We start from the raw sequence: 14,800 nt of genomic DNA, 5'->3' as shown, positions 1-14,800 counted from the left end.
GTGCACGACTTCAACACTGTACATATGAACAGTGTGAAGTCGTGCAGGAGGGCACGACTTCTTCATTTGAAGTCGTTTGGGCCCCCCACGACTTCCCCATTTACGTAAATTTGTTTGACTTTGCCTATTTTGGTAATATAAGAGGCAAATTTGCCCATTCTCGTGCAAAAACCGAGAAAGCGATACCGCCTACATAAGCTGTTGACATCCGATGTTGGCTGTATCGGTTTCCATATCCGGTACATGCCTCTCACGTTTCATATCACAAAATCACAGATCAAACAAATCAGAGAAATTAAAATACTTTCTAATCATCTAATCTATATATTCAGTCTATAAACATGCTACAAACATGCAAAAACAGTAAAAAAAGTTTAAAAACATGAACCAACCTCTGACAACGTAACAATGGACGAAAAGTGGAGGAAGAAGAAGACGAATGCCTCTACGCGACTGAGAAATACAGCAAAGAGAATGAGAAACTAAAATGACAAAATGACAACCTGTATTAGTGTTCGTGCAATACAACAAACAAAGAAAAAATCAAATCCAAGAAGAAGAGTCTTGTGTGTCTGTACCTCGGTTGCGTAAAAGAAGAAGCCTGCGGCGACTGTGGAGGCTGTGGTGCAAAAACAAAGACTTTTGTGGGCTCTGTGTGACTGTAGTGTGCTATGTGAGAATGGAGAGTAAGACAAGGGTGAAAAAGGAGAAGAATGGTGCTGTGAGAAAGGAGATCAAAGGTAAGGGTGCTGTGAGAAATGACAGTGAAGTGAAATGCGATACACAAATGCATATAAAAGTAAGCTTCAGAAATTCAAACTGACTCCTAAGAATCTTTGACCAGATTTAAAAAAATAAAAACACTTTTTAAAATTTAAAACATTTTTTAATTAGAGTTAAAATTGAAATTCTATTAAAATTTGGAGGTGCATGATTAAATGCTTAGAGACAGAGGGTGAAACACAAATTTTATTAAAAGGAAATGAAAGAAGTGTTGAGGGTGTACGAGTGGAGATGGAGATGAAGGTGCAGAATTTATTTGAAAAGTGCATAAGTGGAGATGGAGATATAGTAAATTTTTAATGGATGAAATGAAGTTACAAAAAATTTTCACAGTTTTATATGCATTCCATGTCTAAAATTTTTATACTTGAAGGGGGTATTCATGATATTTTTCATTAAATAAATAATGTAGTTTCTATACGTGTCCCTGTCAAAATATATGTACTTGTGTTAGAAATCTTTTATCTAAACTTATTCTACCAATGAGTTCAAAAATATTTAAAACTAAATTTTATACTAATTTCAAACCAACCAAGAAAGTACTCTCATTCTATATTCATCCATTTCATTGATTATATAACTCCAAACCAATTTAGAAATTCAGAAATAATAAAAAAGATATTATTAAACATAAACTAATATTATTTTAAAAGTTACTAAACATATAAGTATACAATTTTATTTGAAAAATATAAAATAAAAGAGTAAATGAAAAACAAAATCATCCAATAGTGTATGACTGCAAAAGCAACATGTCTATATGCAATGTTTTCGTAAAAGCATGTAAGACAATGTATTAATTAATCGAGACAGTTTTCGCATTTATTCAGGTAGTTCCTTAGCCTAACAAAACGGTCATAGGAACTTTTTTATAAAGTTTTCTAAGACATAAAAATATGAAGAATAAAATAAAATATTCAAAAAAATAAAACTTCCAGAAAATATAAGAGAATTTTTACAAGATAAGTTAATTTTGTGTTTTATTTATTTTTTGTATTTTTTCACATGTCCTTATAAAAAAAGCTGGTTAAAAGAAAATTGAGTCTAGAGCACTGAATTTGTAGCCTTTGGGTCGCTATCTTAGGTTGTCACATCAAAGAGAAGGCTTTCAGAAGAAAAAGAAAGCATTGATTAGCAATTAATTAAGATAAGAATAAGACAGTGGAAATAAGCACTAAAAATGAGATTCTGCACGTGAATAATATGTACCAAGGTAGTATATAAAACAATAAGAGTGTTGGATTTTCTATGAAAAATATTTAAAATATTATAAGTGATGATGCATTATGATAGATTTTATCACTACCAAAGTTGTTCCCCAAGATCTTTACTTCCATCACTGTCATCACTCCCACATTACTTTTTCCCTATCATCAGTTTACTCTTTGACACCTTTTTCTAACTTAGCTTTTTGCCAAATGTTGATCAGTATTTCAAGAAAAGTAGTTCGAAAAGTAAATTTTTTTTATTGAGATAAGTAGAAATATGTTTTACTACAAGTTTTTATGCTATTGTAGAATTCTCAATATATTTTTAGGTCTTTTATATATACATATATATATATATAAATTAATATGTAATTTTATATATCTATGTAAAATTTTGGTATATTTTCTATATATGAACTTCAGAAATTTTTATATATTTATATAAATGTTTTTATACTTCCAAAATATTTCCACAATTTTCGATTACATTAAAGCTAAAAAATTTTGATGTCTAAAATTTAAAATAATATAAAAATAAGCATCAATATAACAACTATTAAAGGAGTTCAAAATTATAATTTACTTTTTATATAATAATATTTATAATTATAATTAATGATAAGGAATGGTATATATATATATATATATATATATATATATATATATATATATATATATATATATATATATATATATATATTTTGTAAGAATTATATTTTTAGTTCTATATTATTTATATTTTATATTCTTTTTCATGTTTTATTTTTTATCTCTCGCTCAATTTTTTTTTTAATTTTATTCGATCTTATTTCATCATAACTCAATTGAGAATAAGTTCCTTTTTAATATGTACCATGATATTTTAACAACTTTTTTAATAATTTTTTTATAACAGATTATGTGTCACTATTTTATTGGTTCATATATTTGAAAATGGACCAATCACAAACTGCTAAATAAACGATTGTAAAAATGTTATGAAAAAAATTGTTAAAGATACATTTTCCTTTTAATATTATATCTTCTTAGTTTGTGTTTCACAATTATATTAGATTTGTTGGTTTGAGGAAAATTATATTAGATTTCACTAATTCTTACTCATTTTTTCTTGGAACACAAATTTCAGGTAAAGTCTATAATGATTTACTAATTTAATTATCATAGCTGAAATTGTTGATATTGTGGTTGATGTGTTTGTATCTCATTGATTTTGGTACTTAGTAGTAGGTTAAATGAAAAATAGTTTAAAAAATAAGCAAAATATATATTCATTTAGTTTATATATATATATATATATATATATATATATATATATATATATATATATATATATATATATATATATATATAACTGTTAAAGGGGATAGAAATTGATTTGAAATTTATTTTGGTTTTCTATATATTTGGTGTTTATGTTTGCTTCGCTTAAAAATAAGGATGATCAAGATGGAATCTATAACATTTTTCTTGATCAACTAGATCAACGAGAATGGATTGAGTAAGAGTAGATGGTAGGATTTAAGGGGATAGAGAAAGGATGTAGTTGTTTACTTTCAAGATTGAGATATGAAAGTAAAATAAATGAATTTAAAGGAAAAGTTTATGAAAATTTTGATGAATGTCATAAAAAAAATAGTTATAATGGGTAAAACTAGAAGATTACACATTGGTTAAAAATAATATAAAATAAAGAATTCTTGGAGTATAATTAATTTAGAAGATGTTGATGATTAGTTTTTAAATAAAATAATAATAATATGTGTAATCTTGATATTTAAAAAATCTTATAATATATTAATTTAAAAAAATGTTTAAATTGAATTAAAAGTAAAATTATAATCATGGAATCCACACTCGCTCCTTTTCATGGCATGCAAAGTGATGGACACACAGTGAAGACTAAAAACAAAAATATGGGTCTTCTGCGAATTATCATGAATGATGTAGGGTTAACTAGTAATTGCACATAAACATTTCATTATTTCCTCACACATCCACTCCTTTATACGCGGATTCTGAATTTCCAATATCATGCAAATGAGTTCCCTCACTCGCTTATAAATCGTTTGAATTGAACAACATAAAGTATTGCAAATTCGTCTACTAGAATAGTAATTCATTGGATGAGAAGAGAGTCTAACATGTAACATCTCAAAAATATGGTATGAAACTACATTTAGGAGTCAATATAATAATATGATAAAACAAAAATAACTATAAAATTTAAACTTTACAATAACTCTATTCTGTTGCAAACTGTGTATATAACCAAATGGTTTTACAAAGAGAGAGTTATAACCGAATGGTTTTACAAAGAGAGAGTTATAACCGAACGGTTAAAACAAAATTATAAACAACTTCTAGAGTAGAGTCCTAAACGGACGGACCCACCTTTTCCAACACTTGTTCCATCGAGCACTTCTCTATTTCAGCTCACACCCAAAGGTGATCATTGCAAAAGAAGAATCGAATAGAAAACATGGACAAGACAAGAAATAAGGGTAAACTAAATGTAATTTAATTATAAAAACACACACACACACACACACACACACACACACACTCTATTCTGTTGCAAACTGTGTATATAACCAAATGGTTTTACAAAGAGAGAGTTATAACCGAATGGTTTTACAAAGAGAGAGTTATAACCGAACGGTTAAAACAAAATTATAAACAACTTCTAGAGTAGAGTCCTAAACGGACGGACCCACCTTTTCCAACACTTGTTCCATCGAGCACTTCTCTATTTCAGCTCACACCCAAAGGTGATCATTGCAAAAGAAGAATCGAATAGAAAACATGGACAAGACAAGAAATAAGGGTAAACTAAATGTAATTTAATTATAAAAACACACACACACACACACACACACACACACTCTATTCTGTTGCAAACTGTGTATATAACCAAATGGTTTTACAAAGAGAGAGTTATAACCGAATGGTTTTACAAAGAGAGAGTTATAACCGAACGGTTAAAACAAAATTATAAACAACTTCTAGAGTAGAGTCCTAAACGGACGGACCCACCTTTTCCAACACTTGTTCCATCGAGCACTTCTCTATTTCAGCTCACACCCAAAGGTGATCATTGCAAAAGAAGAATCGAATAGAAAACATGGACAAGACAAGAAATAAGGGTAAACTAAATGTAATTTAATTATAAAAACACACACACACACACACACACACACACACACACACACACACACACACACACACACACACACACACACACACACACACACACACACACACACACACACACACACACACACACACACACACACACACACACACACACACACACACACACACACACACACACACACACACACACACACACACACACACACACACACACACACACACACACACACACACACACACACACACACACACACACACACACACACACACACACACACACACACACACACACACACACACACACACACACACACACACACACACACACACACACACACACACACACACACACACACACACACACACACACACACACACACACACACACACACACACACACACACACACAACACACACACACACACACACACACACACACACACACACACACACACACACACACACACACACACACACACACACACACACACACACACACACACACACACACACACACACACACACACACACACACACACACACACACACACACACACACACACACACACACACACACACACACACACACACACACACACACACACACACACACACACACACACACACACACACACACACACACACACACACACACACACACACACACACACACACACACACACACACACACACACACACACACACACACACACACACATAAAGCTACCCCACAAGGTTAGTCCAGTGGAAATCACCTCTACCCTCTGAGGTTAAAGGACCTCCTGCCATTCTCACACATGAATTACTCCTCTCTACTTGAGAATAAGTAATTACAAAATATCAGGATGAACACCAGCTCAGCACGGTATCCACATTTATACTTTACAATTCATGAGACATTCCTCCTTGGAATTCTCTTTCATATAACTTGAACAAAATTCTCATTATTTAACATCTACTTTTATTCAACGGTCATATCCTTACTCATAATACCACAAAAACAACCTGTGAACGTTGGAGACCGAATGTTTATAGTTTAGACCGACTACTAACAGTTCTAGACCAACCGACCACTAATAGCTTAGACCGAATGCTTATAAATCAAACCGACCATTAACAACTTAGACCGAATGCTTATAGATCAAACCGACCAGTATTATCATATCAAACCCAGTTCATGACCGAACACTACCAAGACCAAGTGTCAGTTCATGACCGAACACTACTAAGACTGTAACGCCCCCCGGCAGCCTACAGGGAATGTCGACCCCCCACAGATCACCACGTGGCTTTCCAGTGTGTTTTCCCAGAAGGTCACCCATCCCTAAATTGCTCCAGGCTAAGCACGCTTAACCATGGAGTTCTTATGGGTCAGGCTACCGAAAAGCAAATGCATTTTGGTGATATGAGTAGCCAAATCAATTCCTTTAAGCTATCTTTCAACTGTATAGTCCCATACCTATACAGTCTCCAGATCCCTCTCATTCCGGTGTATGTCCGATTCATCCATGGACCCCTTCCACTCGAAGCCTGCCAGGAGCCGCTCATTGTCCGTGACGCTTTGCACCGGCGATCACTCCCCGCCCTCGCAGTGCCCGGGCGTCACAAAGACCGAGTGTCAGTTCATGACCGAACACTACTAAGACCGAGTGTCAGTTCATGACCGAACACTACTAAGACCGAGTGTCAGTTCATGACCGAACACTACTAAGACCGAGTGTCAGTTCATGACCGAACACTACTAAGACCGAGTGTCAGTTCATGACCGAACACTACTAAGACCGAGTGCTAGTACAAGGCCGAGAACTTAGATTGTACTGGATACCGTATCTAGACTGAATACTAGGTTCAAACCGAATATAATGACTAGACCGAACGGTCATGAATTGATGGAACTTCCAAGAGACTGAACCCAATTAATGACTGAGTACAGTACTCGACCGAACAGTCGACGTTATGCATAATTCTGCAAAACGTCTACAGAATTATGAGTAATGCCTACCTTAGACCAAACGAGATATTATCTTAACATCTAACTCTCTTCATATGAACTTATAGATTAATTTTAGACTTATTCCGCTGCCCTTAACATTTCTAACGTAAACCTAAAGGATCTTTTAACCTTAAACTCACATTTTCACTTATTCACTTCTAAGCATAGAACAGACTGAACACTTTTCTGCAAGAAACCTAATCCGTTCACAGGTCTCGGTCATACACAAAATTTTCATACAATTCATTCAAACATCCAATATTCATACATGCAAACGTTCAAACAAAAATTCCGTACACAGAAAAACAATTAAATTACTAGCTTCCCTTACCTTGAATAAACCCGACAATTCTTACGCTTCCACAATCTTGATTAGCCCACAAGTAACTTCTAAGACAGCCTACCAATATATGATTGGTGAAAAGAGACCAACCAGAGGATCAAAGAAAGAAAAACAGATTTAGTGAAGTGCTAGATGAACACATGCAAGTTGAACAGAGCTTGCATGTCACGGAAATTGCAGAAATTTCAAGGAACAAAGGATTTTAACTTACCAACTCCAAAACAATAACTTGATCGGTGCAAAAAGAAAGCTCTTGACACCAGGAAGACTCAGGCACGACCTGATTTATGATCAGACGAAGAAAAGGAAGAGAATTTGGAGAGAGAATAAGGAGAATTGTTAGAGAGATGAAGGAGAAAAGAACTTCAGAAGGTTGAAGAAAGGGAGAGTGCATGCAAAAAGTGGCACCAGATTTTAAAACTTTCACTTATATATCATCGTCAAAACTTATCGGCCACTCAGCTACATACATCTGTCTTCCACTTTCTGAATTTCTAAATCCTTACACTTACACCTGGCTTCCATTCTCTTCCAAATTTAATGATCCTGACACTTTTCACTGAGTCAAGGGATAAACTATGGGTAAGAGATAAGCTGTAACAATTATTTCTCCTCTTGAACTATCATCACTTGAGTGACAAATGATTGTTCAAATGATAAAATATTAATGAGTAAATATTATAAGTATTAGCATGGTGTATTGCTCAAGCAATGTCCTTGTCCCTTAAATAATGTGCTCAAATAATTTTTTTGTATTTTAAGTTAGGATGAGAGTGGATAAAGTCTCTCTGGTTGCTTAAACATTGATATAATGCTTAAGCTATATAAAATATTATTCAAGAGATTACATTCTTGTTGGATATAAACAAAGTCCCACATTAGAAAAAATAAAAGATGAACATGAGTTTATATAAACATAAGATACCTTCATTGATAAGAGGTCTTTTGGGGTGGTACCAAAAACAAATCCGTAAAGACTTGACCAAAGCGAACAATATGTTCTTACTATTATGGAGATCTATGTTTGTCTTGAACCTAAATATTGATCAAATAAAAATTTTTTACATGTGACGAAAAAAAAAGAATTTGATGATATTTTCTATTCAATTAGATAAGAAGTTGAGGAAGAATTTTTATACCACAAAGATACATTTTTTGGTACGGTTATTTGTCCAGTAAACTCATACTGACCTATGGAGCTAACTTTTTCATCTATATCAAAATGATATATATTAGTCTTTGGTGAAATATGATTAATATAAGTTTTTCAAAAGATATTATTTGTATTCTTACCTTGTATCCGTTAGAGTTTACGTGTGCTTGTAAATCTAAAGTGCTTTAAATGGATTAGATAGAAATTGATAGACTTTGTGATATAATTGAGTTATGACTATATTGTGTATTAATTTATCCTTATGTTGCTTTCTGCTATGGTTATGGTATATAAGCATATGACATTATAGGTCCATGAGAAAGCGCTTCTATTATATTCTAATTTATTGTAATGATACATGTGTACATGCATATATATTCCTTATTGTACTGTCTGGGGACCGGACGCCCAAACGACCGGACGTCCCGAATAAGTGATTCCTTAAACCACCATCTCTGCGTGTCTAACAATGACCGGCCGGTCACGAGCGAAGAACGGTCGGCCATTTCGGTAAGCACCCAAAAAGTAAGATCGCATATCAGAATAATTAGCAAAATAGAGCTATTGGGCCAACTTGGGCTGTGATTCACCTTTCACTAGTCTCAGGCCCATGGCGAAAAGCTATAAATAAAGGTGAAAGGTAAGGCATAACGGACATTTGATTGAACTGCACATTTACTGCTGTTCTACTAAAAATCGCCTCTGCTCACATACTGACTTAGGCATAGGAGAACCTCTGGCAGGTTCCCCCTCTGGGCGGTCGGACGACTGGAGCTAGGATTCGAAGAGGCCGGACGGCAGAAGTAAGGAGAGCACAGCACGGCTCCCCATCCAGGCGGTCGAGCGACTGGAGCCAGGAATTGAGTGGTCGGACGGCAGAAGAAAGGAGATCGCGCAAGGTCAGTAACTCAGCCCCAAAATACCCGAAACATTTGGCGCCCACCGTGGGGCCGAGTTATTTTCAACACCCAATGGTGACCACGAGAAACATGAGTTTGGACGACCCAGCAGAGATGATCGGAGTGTTGCAACAGAAGATGGAGGAGATGCAGCAGCGCCATGAGGCCGAACTCGTGGCCGTCCAATCTGAATGCGCGGCACGTATCGCTCGAGAGGTGGCAGATCGGATGGAAGGAAGAGAGCGAGGCAAGGGAAAATCGGTCATGGACGAGGCGGGGGATAAGAACGGCCGGGATAAGACCATGCAGGCAGAATCCGAAGAGGATGGAAGCAAAGCGAAATCCATACACGCGGAAAACACTGCCAAGGAGAGGAGGATGGTGGTCAAACCGGAACCTACGTCTACCCTCCTGCTACCGTTCGTCCAAGCCATTATGGATGTACGGATATCCGAGCAATTTGTCCCGCCTCAATTCAAATTATACGACGGGACAACGGACCCCGAAGCTCACATCAAAACATTCTCCAATACCATGGCATTCCGAACGGGCAACGATGCAATTTGGTGCCGGGCGTTCTCGCTGTCATTGGAAGGAGAGGCTCTGGAATGGTTCAACTCCCTCCCTCCGAATTCCATTGAGAACTTTGCTAGTCTACAGCGCCTCTTCAACCGACAATTCGCCGCTAATAGCACACAAGACTTGACCATATTCGAACTGGTCACCCTAAAGCAGGGAAAGGAAGAGACGTTAAGGGCATTTATGGACCGGTATCAAAAGACCGTCCGAAGGGTTAAAAATCTAAGCCCGGAACTCTCGCTGCATTACATTCTGCCCGCCCTTAAACCGGGGCCCTTCAAGGATAGTGTGTGCCGAAGAGCCCCTAAGACCATGGAGGAGCTGCGAGAAAGGGCGGCGGACGAGATAAGGGTTGAAGAGATGAAGCTCTCTTACAAAAAAGAGAACCGAGACCATAAAGGCTAGGTCCGCCGGATTAAAACCGGGCGGCCTTAAGGGCAGAAGCATGTAAACGCCTCGTGGAAAGGAAGCACAATTCCAATTCCATGGAAGCGTGTCGGACGGCAACCCACGGCAAAATTACGGCCAAATGAGAAGGCCCATACCGGGTGATTGAATCATTGGGAAATGGAGCTCATCGTCTGCAGAACAAGGACCGACGTCCGGTTAACAACACCTGGAACGCCATGCATTTAAAAGTTTTATTTTAGTTAAAGTACAATTGTAAATGTTTGATTTCCATGATTAATGCAATGGCAGGTGATTCTTTCCCCCAAAAAAATTGGCCTCAAACGATCACCGGAGCGAAGCCCAAGTTGGTGAACGGAGTCCGCTCCTGCCAACTTGGCCGGCAAAGCCCAAGTTGGTGAACGGAGTCCGCTCCTGCCGACTTGGCCGGACGGTGAACGGCGAGTTCTTTCCAGAGAACCACTGCCGTCCGAAGGAGCGAAGCCCAAGTTGGTGAACGGAGTCCGCTCCTGCCGACTTGGCCGGACGGTGCGTCCGTAGGAGCGAAGCCCAAGTTGGTGAACGGAGTCCGCTCCTGTCAACTTGGCCGGACGGAGAACGGTGAGTTCCTTCAGAATAACCACTGCCGTCCGAAGGAGTGAAGTCCAAGTTGGTGAACGGAGTCCGCTCCTGCCAACTTGGCCAGCAAAGCCCAAGTTGGTGAACGGAGTCCGCTCCTGCCGACTTGGCCGGACGGTGAACGGCGAGTTCTTTCCGGAGAACCACTGCCGTCCGAAGGAGCGAAGCCCAAGTTGGTGAACGGAGTCCGCTCCTGCCGACTTGGCCGGACGGTGCGTTCGTAGGAGCGAAGCCCAAGTTGGTGAACGGAGTCCGCTCCTGTCAACTTGGCCGGACGGTGAACAGCGAGTTCCTTCAGAATAACCACTGCCGTCCGAAGGAGTGAAGTCCAAGTTGGTGAACGGAGTCCGCTCCTGCCACCTTGGCCAGCAAAGCCCAAGTTAGTGAACGGAGTCCGCTCCTGCCAACTTGGCCGGACGGTGAACGGCGAGTTCTTTCCGGAGAACCACTGCCGTCCGAAGGAGCGAAGCCCAAGTCGGTGAACGGAGTCCGCTCCTGCCGACTTGGCCGGACGGTGCGTCCGTAGGAGCGAAGCCCAAGTTGGTGAACGGAGTCCGCTCCTGTCAACTTGGCCGGACGGTAAACAGCGAGTTCCTTCAGAATAACCACTGCCGTCCGAAGGAGTGAAGTCCAAGTTGGTGAACGGAGTCCGCTCCTGTCAACTTGGCCAGCAAAGTCCAAGTTGGTGAACGGAGTCCGCTCCTGCCAACTTGGCCAGCAAAGCCCAAGTTGGTGAACGGAGTCCGCTCCTGTCAACTTGGCCGGACGGTGAACGGCGAGTTCCTTCAGAATAACCACTGCCGTCCGAAGAAGTGAAGTCCAAGTTGGTGAACGGAGTCCGCTCCTGCCAACTTGGCCAACAAAGCCCAAGTTGGTGAACGGAGTCCACTCCTGTCAACTTGGCCGGACGGTGAACGGCGAGTTCTTTCCGGAGAACCACTGCCGTCCGAAGGAGCGAAGCCCAAGTTGGTGAACGGAGTCCGCTCCTGCCGACTTGGCCAACAAAGCCCAAGTTGGTGAACGGAGTCCGCTCCTGCCAACTTGGCCGGTCGAAACGTCAAAATTGAAAGCAAGCTAAAGCGAAAGAGAAACGAACGCCCATTGTATTAAGGTAAATTTTTACAAGCCCTTTTAACAGGCAAAAAGGCCGAACGGCCAACAGATACAAAATGAAATTGGAAATCCTAGCCTAAAAGCAAAAACCAAGGCGATCACTCGCCGTCCTCCCCGTCATCCGCGTCCTCGGCAGCCTCCTTGCCGGGCCTTTGCTCTGAGGGTTCCTTGGGGGCCGTCTCTTGTTCATTAGCCGGGGCATTGAGATCGACCAGGACGCCGTCAAAGACGTCCTTTTCAATGTCGAAGCCGAGGACAAAGGGGTCTTCAACACCCGCCTGCCGAAGAGCTTTGTTCAAACCCTCTTCGTGCTCGAAGACGACACTTTCTTCCAGCTCCCGGACCCTCTCTTTGGCCTTCACAAGATCATCGTTCAAAGTGCGATTGATGCCAAGGAGACGGCTCTCAGTTTCTTGATGGCAAGAGAGAGCCACCTTCAATTGACCGCACTCTTCAGTGAGTCGGTCTTTATCATCTCGAGCCCGGGCCAGAAGTGATGATGTCCCGGACGCCTCTTCCTTAGCCTCTCTCAGATCGGCCTCCAGCTGCTCAATCCTCTTGTCATACTCATCATGAGCAAGTAGCATTTCTTCCATGGCCAATTGGAGCAAGGCATGATTCTGCCTCTCGGCATGCAGCTTCGCCCGAAGAGCTTCCACCCCTCGACGATCGGCGAACTCTTTCAAATACCAAGCTAGAGATGTCGCCCGAGTTGACATCTCCAGCATGGCATTCGTCAGTTCCGCCTCAGACAGCGGCTCGATCAATGCCCTCTGGGAGGAGCTCATATGGAACTTCGTCCGGTCACTCATGTTGAATGCCGGACTGAATACACCACCAGGGAGTGGTGCAGAAGGAACCTTCTCTTTGCCCTTCTTTGATTTTTTAGAGGCGGACCGAGAGGAGGAGGCGCCCTTATCTTTGCGACCCTCGACAGGTGGATCTTTTCTTTTTCGCACCAAGGGGACTTCAGAGGCCGTGGCCGCCTCCGAGGCGACAGTGACGACCCCGAGAGGAACTCCTCTAACCGGGGAACCGGCAGCTTGAGACACCAAAGGGGCCGGGGGAGGAAGGGGAGCACGATGAGCCGTGCCAACCGGCGTTCGACCGGTAGAAGCAGACCTCCTAGCGACAGGAGGCCGACGACCACGAACGACTGAGGAGCTTGCCGCTGTCCCTTTCCTTGCAGCCATGAAGTTAGAAGGGCAAAAACTTGTTGAGACTTTGGCAAGTGTACCAAATCGTTCAAGTAATAAAACCGGTAAGACCGGATATCGTTTCCCAAGAGACTCGTGTCCTAGACAATCGTATAATATCTAACTAATTTAGACGAAAGAATGATTCCATGTTTTTGGGATTTTCATGCTATTAAATTAAAGATAAAACATAAAGGGTAAAAGTGATCTTTGATTATGCAAACACTCTGAAATGGAAAGATTAGAAATGATATGGAATGATATTGTTGGGGTTTGATTTCACCTACTTCACTCTTATGTATAGAAAATCACTTCCTCTTCATTAATTAGCCAATGTCAATCTTCTAATTTACTCAAACCCAATCCCTTGGTAGAGAGAGCCTAGACTTACTTCTTAAACTCCAATCCCTTGGAAAACCTAACAAGTTCATCCGCTTTAAGAATTGAGATTCAAGACAACCAAAGGTCCTAGTTCTATCCCTAGATACAATTTCCTTTAGGTGTTTAATCCAGTTCTAGATTCACCCAATATTTCCCAATATCAAGCAAACCCTAAGATCAAGATATGGTTGAATTACTCATACAAGCTTTAAGTAGAGGAATTAAACACTAACAATTAATCAAAGAGGCATATAATCATTCAAAACAATTGTAATTTACATAAGAGATCCGTGGTTACATCAATCCCCAACAATAATGAAACTAGCTCTCCATGAATGGAGAGCTTGAGCTTACAACAATGGTGGAAATGGAAGAAGGAGGAGGACCCAAGGATGAAGAAGGGCTGTTCCCACAGCTCCTAGCTCGCCTCTGGACGCTCCAATTGAGAGAATTTGTGTCTGGGATGCCAAAGATATCAAAGCCCTTCTAATTTGGGGTTAAATAAACCCAATCTGCCAAATCAGCAGCAGGCGCGCTTGAGACCGCGCTCCAGCGCGCGAAAACAGGAAAAAGGGCGCTCCAGCGCCCTTTTGTAGGGGGCGCTCCAGCTAACTCCAGTCCTGGTGCAGAGCCCGCTCCAGCGCCCATGGAAAAAGGGCGCTCCAGCTAACTTTTTCCAGATTCTGGTTCTTCATATTTTTGCTGTTTTTGCTGTTTTCTTGTTTTCTCTGGTTCCAGCACTCTTCATTTGATGCAGAGACTTCTTCCAACTAATAAACTTGTATAAATAAAGGGGTTAATGATCAATTTATCTAATTAAAGCTTAAGATGAAACCACTTCTTAAACTAAATGAAAACTAGGATTTACAAGGTAAAAAGGATGAGAAAGAGTTGATATTTTCTCTAATTCAATACTGAATTCATAGTAAAATATGCCACTATCAACTCCCCCAAACTTAGAACCTTGCTTGTC

General features: G+C 40.0%; 1 protein-coding gene across 1 annotated transcript; it reads left to right on the top strand.

Moving 5' to 3' along the window:
- Window positions 1-9,622: 9,622 nt before the first annotated feature.
- On the top strand, window positions 9,623-10,516 carry LOC108326057 (uncharacterized). Its single transcript, XM_017559307.1, has one exon. It carries the CDS (start codon window positions 9,623-9,625, stop codon window positions 10,514-10,516), a length of 894 nt encoding a protein of 297 aa, XP_017414796.1.
- The last annotated feature ends 4,284 nt before the right edge of the window (window positions 10,517-14,800 follow it).

Source organism: Vigna angularis, chromosome 1 (assembly GCF_016808095.1).
Source record: "Vigna angularis cultivar LongXiaoDou No.4 chromosome 1, ASM1680809v1, whole genome shotgun sequence".
Taxonomy (NCBI): Eukaryota; Viridiplantae; Streptophyta; class Magnoliopsida; order Fabales; family Fabaceae; genus Vigna; species Vigna angularis.
This window is presented reverse-complemented; position numbering and strand designations above follow the sequence as displayed.